The sequence below is a fragment of the Rhagoletis pomonella genome, unplaced genomic scaffold (assembly GCF_013731165.1).
Source record: "Rhagoletis pomonella isolate Grant_MI unplaced genomic scaffold, Rhpom_1.0 Rhpom_scaffold_00004, whole genome shotgun sequence".
Lineage (NCBI taxonomy): Eukaryota > Metazoa > Arthropoda > Insecta > Diptera > Tephritidae > Rhagoletis > Rhagoletis pomonella.
The window spans coordinates 21,205,578-21,220,627 of record NW_023458558.1 but is presented as its reverse complement, the minus strand read 5'-3'; the positions used below and the strand labels follow the sequence as shown (position 1 = coordinate 21,220,627).

At 39.8% G+C, this 15,050-nt stretch overlaps 1 protein-coding gene across 1 annotated transcript; it reads left to right on the top strand.

Annotated features, from left to right (window-relative positions):
- Positions 1-6,583: 6,583 nt before the first annotated feature.
- On the top strand, positions 6,584-8,436 carry LOC118738141. Its single transcript, XM_036469063.1, has 2 exons — positions 6,584-8,100; positions 8,362-8,436. The coding sequence occupies exons 1-2, from the start codon at positions 7,015-7,017 to the stop codon at positions 8,434-8,436; spliced, it is 1,161 nt and encodes a 386-aa protein (XP_036324956.1). The 5' UTR covers positions 6,584-7,014.
- The last annotated feature ends 6,614 nt before the right edge of the window (positions 8,437-15,050 follow it).

Below are 15,050 nucleotides of genomic sequence, written 5' to 3'. Positions count from 1 at the left end.
GCTGAACAAAATTTGTCGATAAAAAAGCGGATTTTCTGCCAACTGCCAACTGCCAACCGAACACTGATTTTGGTAATAAAATTCAATGATTTGCAAGCGTTGCTCGTTAGTAAGTCTATTCATGATGAAATTTCAAAGCATACTGAGCATCTTTCTCTTTGACACCATGTCTGAAATCCCACGTGATCTGTCAAATACTAATGCATGAAAATCCTAACCTCAAAAAAATCACCCGTTACATATAATTTCTTTGTCTGCAGTAATAATTGCAAAGTTCGTATTTCTAAACGACTTCCACCAAGCAAATGTGATTTACCGCATTCAATTTGACTGCGATGTTCTGCAGCAGCAACAAAAAAGAACAAATTACGAACATACCCAAGTGTGAATGCAACAATAAAGTAGATACATACGTACATATGTACATACTAGGTACCATTATTTCCCATCAACAATCGATCTCTGCAGGAAAATCAACAGGGTAGATAGTTGTAGGCCAGAGAAAATATCTGTAGTTCTGATCCTGTTCGCTTCTAATGCATTTGAACCACGCTTGGAGAGCGATAAATCTCTTCTTCATGCAAACCAAACAAATTGTGACTTTAACAAGAAAATTTTCTATAGCCCTACTAGTTAATTCTTGGCTTAGTATACCCCTTGTCAAATTTTGAAAACACTTTTTGCGTAGATAATTTTAGTCCTTTCAGTCCAACCATAATAAATTTTTTTGGCTCTTTTTCTGAATTTTATTTAGGAAAATTCATTAAAATTTAAGTTAGAGCGTTAACATGTTCTACAATGCTAAGCAACGGATTTTACCAGGGGTCACTGAACTAATTTCTCAAACGATCATGACGAAATTTTGCACACTGGTGTCACTGGAGCTCCTCCTCCGATTTGTGGCTGGCGCCTTGATTATGTCACACAAAGTGGTGGGACCTGCAGTTTTACGCCGACTTCGAATGGCGATTGTATTTTTATGGGAAGCGGTTTTTCATGGTAGAAATACACCGGGAGGTTTGCCATTGCCTGCCGAGGGGCGACCGCTGTTAGAAAAAAACAAGGTGAGGGTTCGCCGAAGTTCTGTACCTCGTGGATTCACTCGAAGTGTTATCCACAGATCGCTGAATTTTTGAAGTCAATTCCCTCGGCGGCGAACGGTGTCGAGCTTATCAATGATTTTCAGCACAGATCGACGGTCGTGTTGAGCTCTGACAGATGGAGCAACCTTTCTAAAAGCTTTTGAGCAGCAGATGCGCTGATGAAAGTCATTTGCGCCTACGGAAATTGTGAGACGGACCGCCTGTGTGCCTTCCACCGGTTTAGAACTTCCCTTTCCATCGACGGTGCAGGCGACCTAGAAAAGTTTAGGTTGGATAGTTTAGGTTCATTCGGCGCCTTCAAAACAATTACCGAGGCTTTGGACTTGGTTTTATTGTCGTGCCCGTCGGCAGCTCTTATACCCGTGCTGGGATCAGAGGCTCTTTTAAGTTTATCCATAATATCTGTGTCTTTGGTCAAGGTTGAAGGAGAAAAAAACGGTGCCATTAAAGCCAACTTGAAATATATGATAACTTTTATCCCAATTAGACAAGATACCTCCCATTCAAGCGGAATTTTTCATACCGCATATCTCAGGAAGTATTTGTGGTAGAGTACATGGAGAAGGGCTGCCATCTGTTTAAATAATTAAACTCAACTTTACTTGAGTGAATTATTTATTTGAAGTTTGTATTTCAATGGATATGGGTGTCAGACGAAAGAGGCTTAAAAAGGTTGTATGTAGTTTGAAAATATTTTTAAAAGGGTTGCAAGCTACTTGAGAAGTCAAATCAAAATTAACTATTTGCAAGCCTTATATGTGAGAATTAAAAGACGGGTAGGTGTCAAATGAAAATTTGTTAAAAATCGTATAGTTTGAACTTCGATAATATTGCTGAGGTGTTTTACCTCAAATTAAGATAATGTCCTATAGAGCATTTAGTTACGTCGAATGATATCTTCCTGCTTAACATTTTTGTAGGACACATTAACCCTCTATCTGCCACTTTTTAATCAGGTGACATGGAACTTCCTCAAGCTAAGTGCCAAAACCACCCATTATGGTATGGATTATAGCGGTTAAAATGTTCTGGAACAACGTCAAAAATATAAAGCCACAAACAATTACCGGAATTGTTTTTTGAAATTTCCTACTGTCAAATTTAAAATGCACATAAGTAAAGGTTCAGGTCCACCCCTATAAAACTTGTAGATATTAAACTCAAAAACGGAGTTGTTTGAGTAAGAAAAATTTTAAAACAAAACAAAATGTTGTTTGCCGCTGTCACAAAACTCGATCCGATGAACTTCGGAATGATGCGCCTGCATCAGCGATAGCAAAGCTACAGTTTTGGGTCGGTCTCATGAATTTTCGAATTTCGAACTCGTTTGCATTTGTCAAAATAGTAATGCAAGTGACTCCTGGCGAACCTCTGATGGCACCAAACTATTTCAGAACTTGTGGACTTCCTTGCAGGGACATTTTATTTCTACACACACCATGAAGTTTTATATACCCGCCACACACTCCAGCCAAAGCCATCGCGTGAATTGTAACTACAATACCAGCAGAGCGATAAAGCTAAAAAGTTACATTGCCAACCACAACAACAGCAAGAGCAAACAGAAGAAAGCAGTGTCAAAGAGAACTTTAAAGTTTAAACCACGAATAAAGGAAAAAACAACCAGCAACAAGAATGGCAGCAATAATATTATTGGCGGCGACACCTTCAGTGTTAAACACTTTTGCAAATTGCTGCAGTCCGCGCAAATATGTACATCAAGGCAAAAATAGCCGACAAAGAATTACGCGCACAGACGTTGGCATTAAAAGATGGTAGGGCGGAAAGCCAAACTAGCAGCCATGCCATGCCATGCCGGCAGGCAAGCAGACAGGCGGGCGGGAAAAATCGCCGCTGTAGCCGCCATGTAGACAATTGAGTGGATAAGCGGGTTAATAGAAAGTCGTCTGGCTGTTTGTGAATGTGTGTGTGCGTGTGTGCAACGACATTGCGCTATATGAAGCGCATAATGATGACGCAGAGCGGTTGTGGGGGATATCGTTGCAACATGGACACAAGTAGACATCACATTATTGATGGCAATTGAATGTACGCTCAACGATAATTGCCGAACTGTCAAAAACTGTTGGGAGGGGAGATCGGAAATGGGCGCTAGTCATTCATGCTAATGTCAGATAATGGTTTTGGTGACCAAAATTTAGCGTCCTGCCAATTTATTGCCCGTTTGAAGCTTTCTTGGACGTCGTGTCTTCGTGATCCCACCAAAGGAGATTAGATCTGCGCTTAGTACGCGAAAGAAGGCAGAAGCATCAAGAAAGATCGAAGTTAGTGTTCTTAGCCCTTCGTCAAGTTTGACCTTTGTGTTGTACCTGCCTTCATATAATCTAATATCTTTCTATAGCGTTCGCAGTTAGTATTTCTAGGATTTCTGAGAATTCTACAATTTTTATGGGGAGAGATAAAAATGTGGGAGCTAATGTATTTCTGTTGGTTTCAGAGAATAATGGCGCTTCAAGCACCCACCAGTTATCTGCTTTCGTACGAATAACCGTAAAGAGAGTTAGGTAAAGAACGCTCCTGGACGTAGGTCCAATAAACGTCGCTGCTTGACCTCTATTAGCTACTTCCAAATCTTTTTGTAGTATATGGTTAAGAAGTGACTCACCTCTTTTATTTATGTCAGCGCAGCCCCACTGCTGTATGATGAGCGTTCGCGTCAGATTCAGCTATAAGCAGTCGTTTCCTATCGCCAGTCATTTCTACCAGCCCATGAAGCTCCTTCGATTCATTGTTCTTTTACCGCCACAATCGTCAAGACGCCTGTGAAATGATTGTTATCAAAATAAGAGGGCACATTTTTTTACCATAACTGCTGTTCCTACCTTATAATATACCTAACCTAGTGAAAAAATTTAACATTTAAATATTTTATGTACAATTGCAATAAAAAATTTGAGTTTTTTATGGAATTATGCCAGTGCGAGGCATTTCACCGAAAATCGGAGAATTTCGCGGTGGCCAACTGGGAAAAAGATAAAATGAGTTGAATCCCTGGTTCATATATACATACCTCTGCACATATCGTTGCTACCATGTTTTAACTATCGATTGTAAAAATCGGTACTTTTCAGTAGAGAAAAGAAACTGTTGTAAAAAAGGTTGTTGTCATTAGGAAACAGTGTACGGGGCGACACTTTGTTAAAGCCAGTATCCTCTTCTTCTAATATGACTAGAAATTCGACGATTGGCAATTTTACGTATCATTTTTGCGCATTCGATAGTTTGACATGGTAGCGACGATATATACATTTGTTAATTTTTTGTTTCCTAAATATTTTCCATGTCTGTATGTATAGATAGGCTTAAATGTAAATTTCGAATTTGTATTGTTTTTATATTGGCACAAAGTCCTGACTCATAACTTGAATCATATATGTAGATACATAACACTACATACTAAAAGATTCATATAAGATTCACACGTTTTTAACAGACTTCCAAAAAAAGGAGGAGTTTATCAGTTCGTCGGAATATTTTTTTTTTATGTACATATGTATGTACTTTTATGTACTTTGGACCACGTCAACCGATTTCGATAATTATTTTTGCATCGGAAAGGTAGTGTCTCAGAGGTGGTTCCATATGAAACTGGTTTAGATCCGATCATCGGATCATGAGACATATATATGTATATGTATATATTTTCTTTTTATATGAGAATTGAAGTCGTTTTTTTTTTGCTAAAAATTACTTGTTTGTTTTTGAAGCTCGTACTTCTTTTCTAGCTAGTGCTACTTTCGGACTCATATATTCTTTTTGTTTTTGAAGTTACAAAAGTACACTCTTAAAAGTGCACGTAAAACTACTAATGTTTATTTTTCAACCAGAGTTTCCCCTCTCAAAAATTCACTTTAAAAATCCGAATTGGCACAGCTGTACCAAGCATGTCACGGAAGGGTTAAAGCAGTAAATGACGTTCTATATGGAACTTGATTAAACTATGGTTCAATAAACAATTTGGTATTACTATTGAAAGTCTCCTGAAGAGAACCTGAGTAGTCCGATCGAAAAATATAAATTTTCAAGAATTCTTTGAACGACTTCTAAATATTTTTTATTTAAAAATAACAAAAATGGGTTATACTTTTTTCCAGGATAGAACCATCCTAGAGGGTGACAGCATTAAAATTCCGACTTTACTCTTTTTGGACCACCTTAGTGTACACACATACATACATACATTTGCAATTTTTATGTATGCACCTATGATGGCACATAATTTACAAAAACAAAAAAAAAACAAAAATACATTTGGGCATTAAAAGAAATTCGGCTATTCGCAGGCAAAACAATTATAATAATTAACACAAGCAACCAAGTGGAAATTTTACTACACAAAAAAAGAAGCAATCGAAACGAGCAAAACGACAGAACGAACGAGCCGTCACCATTGTCGCCGCAACAAGATATCAAAAACAATTGAAACAAAAGGAGAAAATTAAGAACAACAATAAACATACGACGAAGCGAATAATCACAGCGTTCACCAGCGCGCTTTTGTATAGTAAATATGTATGTATGTATGCATCTACATACGTACATATAAATACATATACGTTTCCATGTAGATGTATGTATGTGTGCGCGTATATGTGAATGCATGTAAAAAAATATTTTATTGTCAATAAAGGAGAGTACTCGCATACTCCACACTGTGATAAACAATACAGGCATATTGCTGTTGTTGCTGCTGCTTCTGCTGCTCGTAACAAACCGTTCATACCAACAGCCAGGCCAACAGCGTCAAATTGGAAAAATTAATGACGCTCTGTTGACAGCTACAACAAAGAGTCTTATATCATGTCGGGAATGTGCTAGCGCAAGCATAGGCAATGGCCAAGAGCCATCAAACGGCACAATTACTACATAGCCATGTATGTGTGTATGTGCGTGTATGTGCTTGCTACTTACACATGTACATATGTAGATATATATAAAACTCCTCGAAATGCGTTCAAAGCAACGCGTCGCAGCGATGTCATTGGTGGAGCGCAGCGCAGCTGTAAGCACGCCCCTTTTTCGAACCCCTCAAAGTGTTTTAAACGAAACTGGCACAGTTACTCCCTCACTCTTTTTTGTTGTTTCTCTCTCTCACATTCTCAATCGAATTCGAGCTAGCTTCGTGACGTCATCGTATGTGCGGTAAAAACAGAAAAGGAAGTTAACAGAAAAAAATAAGCGCTTGCAACCAGTTTGCCGCTGAGAGAATGACAAAGACTGGTTTCCAGCGCTCTTGCTCCCAGTTGCCCCAACAAGCCACTTTGTTTTTGTATTTTGTGGCATTTGTGGTAATATTTTTTTTTTTAATTTTTTTCTCCAAACACAGCATTGTTGGGCGCGCGCTCTTTCTCTCTCTCTTCCGGTTAGACGCGCTGGTAAATTTATGTTGAGCGCCGCAGCAGACTAGGACGCCACGAGCCATTTTTGCTGTTTCAGTCCGCGTCATAGTGTCAGTAAACACCACTGATGTGTACGTTCGTTTTGGCATTTGTCGTTTTGCCGACGCATTTTTTTCAAGCCACTTTTACGCGCCGCGTACGTTAAAAATTGTATGCCACACTGAGGCGCGTGCTTGCCACGGTAACGGTGACAATTATCAGTGCAATTAAATACTGTTACTTCCATGGGTAGCGTAGGAGTGTATGTACATAATTTCATTTGAATATGAGTGTCCATTGCCTATAACATTGGCGTTGCACGAATTAATATAACAAAAACAAAAAATGTGTTTTAACGCGCCTACGAAAAATCGAAGATGTGTAAACATAAAAGCTCAAATACAATTGTGCTAATTTGAACATAAAAACGTTTCCGCAACTAAATAAAAGTCCTCATATAATTACATAAGTTCCTTTTCCTGCATTCCCGCGTGTGTTAGCCACCGCCGAGCATGATGCGTTCCGGCAGTCCACTTGCGCGCCCCGCCAGTCCGGCTGTCTCTGAGATTTCAGTAGGCTCTCCGAGCCCGCCATTGCACAGTGCTCCTAATGATCTAAGTCAACTCAACAGTCTCACCGCCTTCCGGCCGTTAAGTATGAAACGCGCGCGATTGTCTGAAGCGCGCTTGCAAAGCGAAGCGACAACCGCAGCATGCGGCGTTGAGTTAGGCAACCGCCTACCGTCACAGGCTCCGCAACGGCGCAAATCCAGCGCGGAGCGTGTTAAAAGCTTTTCAATTGTTGATATTTTGGGTAAACGCAATACTTCCGTGCGCTCGCCATCACCACGATCGATCTCGCCGCAATCGCCAACCTCACCAGCACAAACACCACAGCCTCTAAAACCGGCAAGTGACACTACCGGCCTAGTTGAATCCGCACAAATTCCGCTTCAGCCACGTCCGCAAGTCGTACCACCGCCTGTCACGCTGTTACCTGCACAAGTCCTAAGCGAACGCCTGGGCTCCACTGTAGCGCCACTAGTCATGTCACCATCACAGCTATTGCTCGACGCGCATGGTTTTCCGAAGTCATCGGCGCACGCTTGGCAAGCGATGCGCGGCGCTGCTGCTGCCATGCCGTTGCGCCCCTTTCTACCGCCCGCGCTGCTGCATTACGAACAGCGTCTCGCTTGGGATTACCAGCGACAATTGCAGGAACACTTCCAAGCGCAGGCACAACTCTTGCGTCAAATGAGTTTGGACCCGTCAATTATTCCTTCGGAAGATGGCTCGGAACGTTCACATTCCAGTTCGACCGGCAGTGATTGCTGTTCGCCTGGCTTGAATGCTGTGCCAGCCACCGCTGATGGTGCAGCGGCGACGGCTGATAGACAAGGCGGGGAAAAAATAGGTCAAGCTGAGGTAGAAGGCAATGACTCACGAAAGGGGGCCGATGCGAATGCGGTTGGGAAGGCAAAAAAGGCTGCTGGTGATACGCCGTTGGATGCACTCTTTCAGCTGTCAACCAAAAATTTTGACGATGGTACAGGTAAGTTTTCGGAAAAAGTTTGTACTTGTACTCACAATTGTGGTTGGGTTTGTTTCTCGCCTATTCTTCCGATGCCTTTCAAATGGCCCGACAATTGAGATTTGACTGCAACTATGGCGAACCAGGAAGGACATTAATACAAATAAGTACAAATAGTTGACCTTGCCTTAACTGCAGTGGGCAAACAACCTAAATTACTTAGCGAACTTATACAAAATGAAGGAGAGCAGACTAGATGCCTATAATCTAAGTCAGTCATTGACAGCCTTGAATAAAAACAAATTTCCCAATTCCAGCTCCCCTCACAGAATAGTGCTACACTAACACAGGCGAACGATATTAGATACCTGAATAACTATGAGACTCAACAGGACCAACGCTAAACCTTGTACATTAGGGCGCCTCACCAAAAAAGTTGTGGGTTTTCCACCGGGATTATAAAACTTATTGTACTTTAAGACTTCTGTCAAACTATTTCGAAAAAAAAACATTACTATTTACTTGAGCTGAATCGATTTGAAAATACCCCCAAAAATTTCATTATTTTGATTCAGGTCATACAATTTGTAAACCTTCTTATGCAAACCTTCAAGCCTAAACACTTCTATCATCTGAGGCGATTTGTTGGAAAAAAATATTTAAAAAAAAACTCGACTTATTTAAACAACCATATAAATCCAAGTTTCAATCTTTGTGCAACATTAAAAAAAAATCAACAAAGTTTCGTAAAAATGTCGGCCTTTTTAATTCGACTTTTTGGTACTACTAGTGTTCGCCCAGCGGTTGAAATTCAACCACTAATGTTAAGGGGAATTGAGATAAGTTGAGTTGACTTGCCTTGAGTAATGGTGAAGTGAATTGAAGTAAAGTGAGTTCAGGTGAGGTGAGGTTAGATAATTGAATGTGAGTTCGGCTGATATGAAATGAGTTGAGGTGAAATAAAATTAGTTGAACTGAGTTGAGTTGAGGTGAGGTGAGTTTTTTTTTGAGTTTAGCTGAGTTGAGTTAAATTGAGATGAGGAGAGTGAAGGCGATTTGAGATGAATTGAGAGGACCTTATGCGTGGTTAGTTGTGGTAGCATGAGGGGAATTGAGGTAACATGAGGGGAGTTGAGGGCATTTAAAGTGATTTGAAAGGGGCTGTGGTGAGTTGAGGTGAAATTCGTTATCATAATTTTTTTTTTAAGTCAAATGGTTAACAACAACAACGAGTGTCATTAAATGGAAATACATTTTTTTTGGTATCCTGTTGTGCTACTATGATTGCACGGCCGAGTAATCATAGTCAACTTATGCACAGTAGTCGAAAAAATTATAGCCGCACAAAATTTTGGCAAGTTTTAAAATATTAGTTTTTATAGTCCATTTTTAACAACATCCGTATAAACACAAGTTTAAAGGCAGTATCGCACGATTGGGTATTTGCCGAAATTTGGTGCAAATCGCGTCCCAACCGTGTGGATACCCAAATATTTTTTTTTTATCCCAATCACGAAAAATAATTTGTTGAAATTTTTCAATAGAAGATTGCTGTATTGTACCAATAGCCTAATGTAAAAATGCACAAATCTGTACAAATGTGCAAATCGAAATGCACTGCCTTAAAAATGTATGCATTAAAAAAACAATAAAAAACTTTTTAAAAATTTTGAATTTTTAATTAGATTCTGGGTATGCAGTTTTGTAGCCCAATGAATTCTAGTAGAATAAAGTACAAGTTTCAAATAGCTAAAAAATTACGGTTGATTTTTTAGAATTTTTATAAAAACTTGAAACTTTGTACGAAAGTTTGTTGAATTTTTTTTCTTATATTGCGCAAAGTTGGAAACTTGGATTTTCACGGGGTTTGTTTAAGAATTAACTATATTTTTATAAAAAAATAATGATCAAAATTAAATAACAACAAAAATAATACGTTAAAACTTGGCAAAAAGTGGTTCGGCTATAATTTTTTGACCGCCGTATGTATTTTTTTTATAAAATTAATTTCGCATACACATAGTATAAAACCGTTATGCACTAGAGATGTAAATTTCTTGCTTTTTACGATCCCGAAATTTTCGGGATGTCGTTAGATGTTCATTACTTTTCAACCATTTAAATCGAAAAAATTGCTTCTACCCACCATAAGAAGCTTCCCCACCATAAAATAAATAATATTTAAATAACCTAACTTATTGTTTAAAGTGGCATCTTTATTTTTTTTCTCTGACGTCAGGATTTATTTTAAAGAACTTTGTAATTTCAAACATATGAGACAATTTCTTTGGAATTTAAAAATATATAAAATTATTTGGATTTGCAAGGACGAATAGGTAATTTTTTAAGCTGATGAAGTGAGAACGGCCAAATTTGAGGATGTTAACGAGTTCATATAAGTCCTTAACATATAATTTTTTCAAAAACAAATATTGCGAAATATCACCGATGCTCTGACCTGAAATACCGCCTTGACTGTTTCAGTTTAAAGTAGCTCCGACTTACCGTTGATTTTTGGCAATCTTTCTGGTTGAAGGTGTTGCGCATTTTCTCCATATAAAAAGCAGTCGTGCTAGGTTGTCACCTTAGTCAGTAAAAATTAGTTAGCAAGATATACAAATTCAGAAAGATACCATTGATTTTCTGTTGCCAAAATGCTGCCAAAATGCTGTTCGCGGGAGTATCCAGTTTTTGTTATGTTCATTTGACACTACTAAAAGCTCATAGTGAGAAACATTAAACCGTCTACACAGCTGAAGGCAGCGGTATCCCTCTCAGTCCTTACCCAAATTGCTTTTATCCATTCCTGTTTATATTTGCTAAAAAAAAACGTACATAAAAAATTAACCGGTGAATAGTCATAGTATGTATCAATATATGCATATATGTATGTATGTATGTACGAACGCATTGCCCCACATTATTCCATTAACAAACCACAAACAAAAACGCAACTGTTTCAAAAGAATGAACAAAACAAGCATGATGATCCATCAACACAATAGGAGCCGGTACCAAGCCGCGGCACAGTGATCGATGATCAATTGTTGTCATTACGTCTTGATGAGATTCTGTTTAAAGCGTAAACACAGTAGTGAGGTCACTCGCCTGCAGTGGATTAATCAATTTCTACGATGGATCTCCTCACATTGACGCGCTCTGCCCTGGTACGCTGCCTACAGAAAATCAGTGGCAACCGCAAAAAAAAGAGAGATGAATAACAACAAGCGAAAAAAATAATAATAACAGCAAAATCAATTCAAGTCGCCGGTATACTTTTGTCTTCTTATTTACGTAAGTATGCACATTAGGGTACAACACTCTTCAAACCAAAAAAATTAAAAATCGGCAATGTTTTTCTATCGGAATCGCTCTGGTGTAACATTAAAACCAAAGAAAAGAAAAAGCTTTTTCTAATAGCGGTCGGCAATGGCAAAGCTCCGAGTGTATTTCTGCTATGAAAACAGCTATTCATGTACAAACAATCGCCGTTCGAATTTGTCGTGAAATTGTAAGGCCCTCACACAAATCGAATGAGAAGCTCGGCCAAATACTCTCCATAATTTTCCAGAATATTTTGGCGGGTGTTTTAAAATATAACCAATTTTATAGTTCCTGTGGAAAAACTGCAACTTTTTTTTTGTAATGCACCCTAATGTACATACATGTACATAACTAGGTACATTTGTATTTAGATATGCGAAATTTCTGCGTTAATCTCTAAAGGCGCATTCCATTTGGCCACCGAGCGGCATTTTGATTGCCAATATGATCGTTTTGGCGCATGCGTATCATTTCCACTCATAGCTCATCGGCCGGCCAGATGTAACAAGCGCGGAGTAAACGAGTGGAGACACACACACACACACACACACACAGATGCTCGCAGACAATCAACAATCAAGAGCTGGAGGGAGCAACAAAATTGGACCCAATTCCAATACTCTCTTGATTTCTTGATTTGCTGAATGATTGTGTTGCTCCTAACTGTTGACTATGCACGCAGGCCAGACAGAAGCTTTTCCAATACGCCGCGTTGGACGTTTTCTCGTTAAGCCCCGGGGACCTTGCCGTGATCGTGTGATCGTTCAGTGAAATCAGCTACTGTATTGCGCACTGCTTTACGAGGTTGTATGCATTCATACATATCGACACATTTACATTCTGGTATAAAGTAAATTTGTATCTATACTTCTGACGTTGTTCTAGCAGCATTGTGATCATGTTCAGTTAAATTGGATTTACGCGGGGCACGTACGCGTAAATCGGTGCTTCGTAATCATCAGACAAATCAGTTCCTCCATCGAGTCTCGAGAGTCGCATCGCATCGCAGCAAAGTAGACTGGGCCAGTGCAGAACAGATCAATTCAAATTGCGCCGCGTACGATAAGAAGAACCACTTTATTTTCTCTTATTCTTCAACTTTGGCTCCACCATGCTCCTCCTCCACTCTCTTCTTGCAAAGCTTTACTCATCTGCATTTGTATTATTATTATTATTATTACATTATTACAGTTTAATCACGTGATTTGCCATACCGCCACTGTTAGTTTGCTAGTTTGTAATATCGCGACAGCAGTCAGAGTGGTCGGTCAGTAGTTTCCTGGCGTCAATTGTGTTACGCATGTACGAAAATCAATTTGAAATTGCGCTTCTTCTCGAGGTTCCAGCTCAGCCTTACATTCAGCCTTACATTGGTACCATTTTTCAGTATGCAACAAATAAATGTGTAACTAGTGGCGCCTCACATCCGGTAACGAAACGGTTTTCTGCATTTTAATCTGCTAATGCTACTGGGATTGAATTGTGCCACTGATTTTGCGGCTGATGCGCTTTAGAAATAGAATGAAGAAAGGTAGATTGGAGACGTGCGTGGCGATTTACGTACTATAATTAAAGTGTGTTTGGGTAAGGTGTGTTGGGGGAGTAGAATTGAGGTGGGTTCAGGTGAGTTGAGGTGAGATGAGGTGAAATGAAGTGAGGTGAAGTGCAGTGAGCAACATAACATTATATAACACACATATCCTTAATGTTGACGCTATCCATTTCTCAATCTCTTTGCCTATATCTCTATCCATTTCTCTGTCTGTATACTTTTCTTTATCTATTTATCTGTATCCTCATCTTTGTTTTTGCCTTAAATTTTAATTTTGTCTTTATCTTTATTCTTTTGTTCATTTACATATTCATCTTTACCTTTATCATTATATATATTTGGTATTTTAGGCAAAAAATGGGGAATAAAACCACATATAGTACACTGGATGTACACAGCTGTGATAAGACCCATCCTTTTCTACGAGGTCACCTTTGTCCAGAGGCAAGGTGGAACGGATGCAGAGGACGGCTGCCATGCTAGTCACGGGATCACTGCCCACTACACCTACCAAATCTCTGGAAATAATGTTAAATCTTCCACCTGTGGATCTCTACGGAAAATTTCGTGCCGGCTGCAGTGCGGCCAGGTTAAATACAATCCAGCCGTAGAGGCACCTCAGTTTCGGACACGCAAAAGTACTTAAAACTCTACCGGATAATCTACGACAGATAGATTATACCACTTCTCTAATCTGCTTCGACAAAAAATTCTCCACAAGGATCCCAGAGAGGAACGAATGGGAAGGGGCCACAGACCTGGACCCAGGGTCTACGGCCATATATACAGATGGTTCCAAGCTTAACAAAAGAGTGGGTAGCGAGATCAGTAGAGTACTGACGAACTCGCGCTGAACCTCAGTTTTCACTTACCGGACCATTGTAGTGTTTTTCAAGCGGAATTAAACGCGGCACGGTGGGTTATAACCTCCGCCCCTAGGCCTAGTGCTATCTATTCTGACAGTCAGGCTGCTATAAAATCTCTCAATTCTAACGGAACAACGTCCAAAGTAGCCATAGAATGCAGGAAGATTCTCAACCTGCTGGCATCAAAATGCTCTTTGACTGTTGTATGGGTCCCTGGACATAGGGACATTCCTGGCAACTTCCTAGCCAACGAGCTGGCAAGGAGAGGGACGGAAATATCTGAAGTCAATTCTGCTCAGAATGCGGACATACCTCTAACCTCCTGCAAACACAGACTAAAGGCGGAACTCGCCGAGGAGGTAAATTTCAGATGAGCTGTGGAAACCACCTGCCATACTACCAGGCAAATTTGGCCAAATATTGATGTAAAGCGATCCATAGCTCTTACCCGGCTGGACCGCTCCTCTCTCAGATTAGTAGTCGGGGTTATCACCGGACACTGCCTGATGGGCACACACGGAAAAGGCTAGGATACCCCACCAACGATTTTTGTCGCAGTTGCAGAGGCGAGGAAGAGGTGGAGATCGTTGAACACTATCTCTGCCATTGTCCCGCCCTAGCCAACACGCGAAACCGATTCTTCAACAAGTACTTTCTAGATTGTTTAGCCGATTTGAACTCGGCGAACGTCCTCGACTTTTTGTGCTATATAAAACGCACTCGGTGGTTCAATTACTAAGGGAGGAACGTGTGATCCTCGCTCTGCGCGGGGCTGCCACTCCAACCTAACCTATGGGTGGTGCCACGCTGCTTTGCCTAATCGATATAAAAGCTATCCTATCTTTTAAGTTGGGCGAAATGACAGTATGCGAAATTTCATTAAGATCGGTTGAGTAGTTAAAGCGTGATAGCGTAACAAACAAAACTTTCGCATTAATATCAGCAAGGATTATCCAGTACTGACAATTAAAATAATTTTTAGAGGTGACCCAAATACACAAACACAAAATATTACACCAGGGCTTATACATTTTTTTGCGATTTCTATTCCCAAGTTACATACCTGATGGCATTACGAATGGCAATTATAATAGGGAGGTTTTAGTTTTTTAAACTATAATTTTATTTATTTATATAATACGCGAAATTCAGTTACAGTTGTAAGCAGCCCTTTTTCTTGCATGTCGTAACTGACACACTTGTTTAAAACATACATGTAATTGTCTGAAAACCCCGAGCGTTAGTTTTGACCGCTCAAGAAGTTATACCTTAATAA

Excerpts from the sequence above, each read along its gene's own strand:
- LOC118738141 (XM_036469063.1), top strand. The coding sequence starts at position 7,015 with ATGATGCGTTCCGGCAGTCCACTTGCGCGCCCCGCCAGTCCGGCTGTC. Across the intron at positions 8,101-8,361 it reads GTACTCACAATTGTGGTTGG|AATAGTGCTACACTAACACA; the intron begins GTTTGTTTCTCG and ends CTCCCCTCACAG.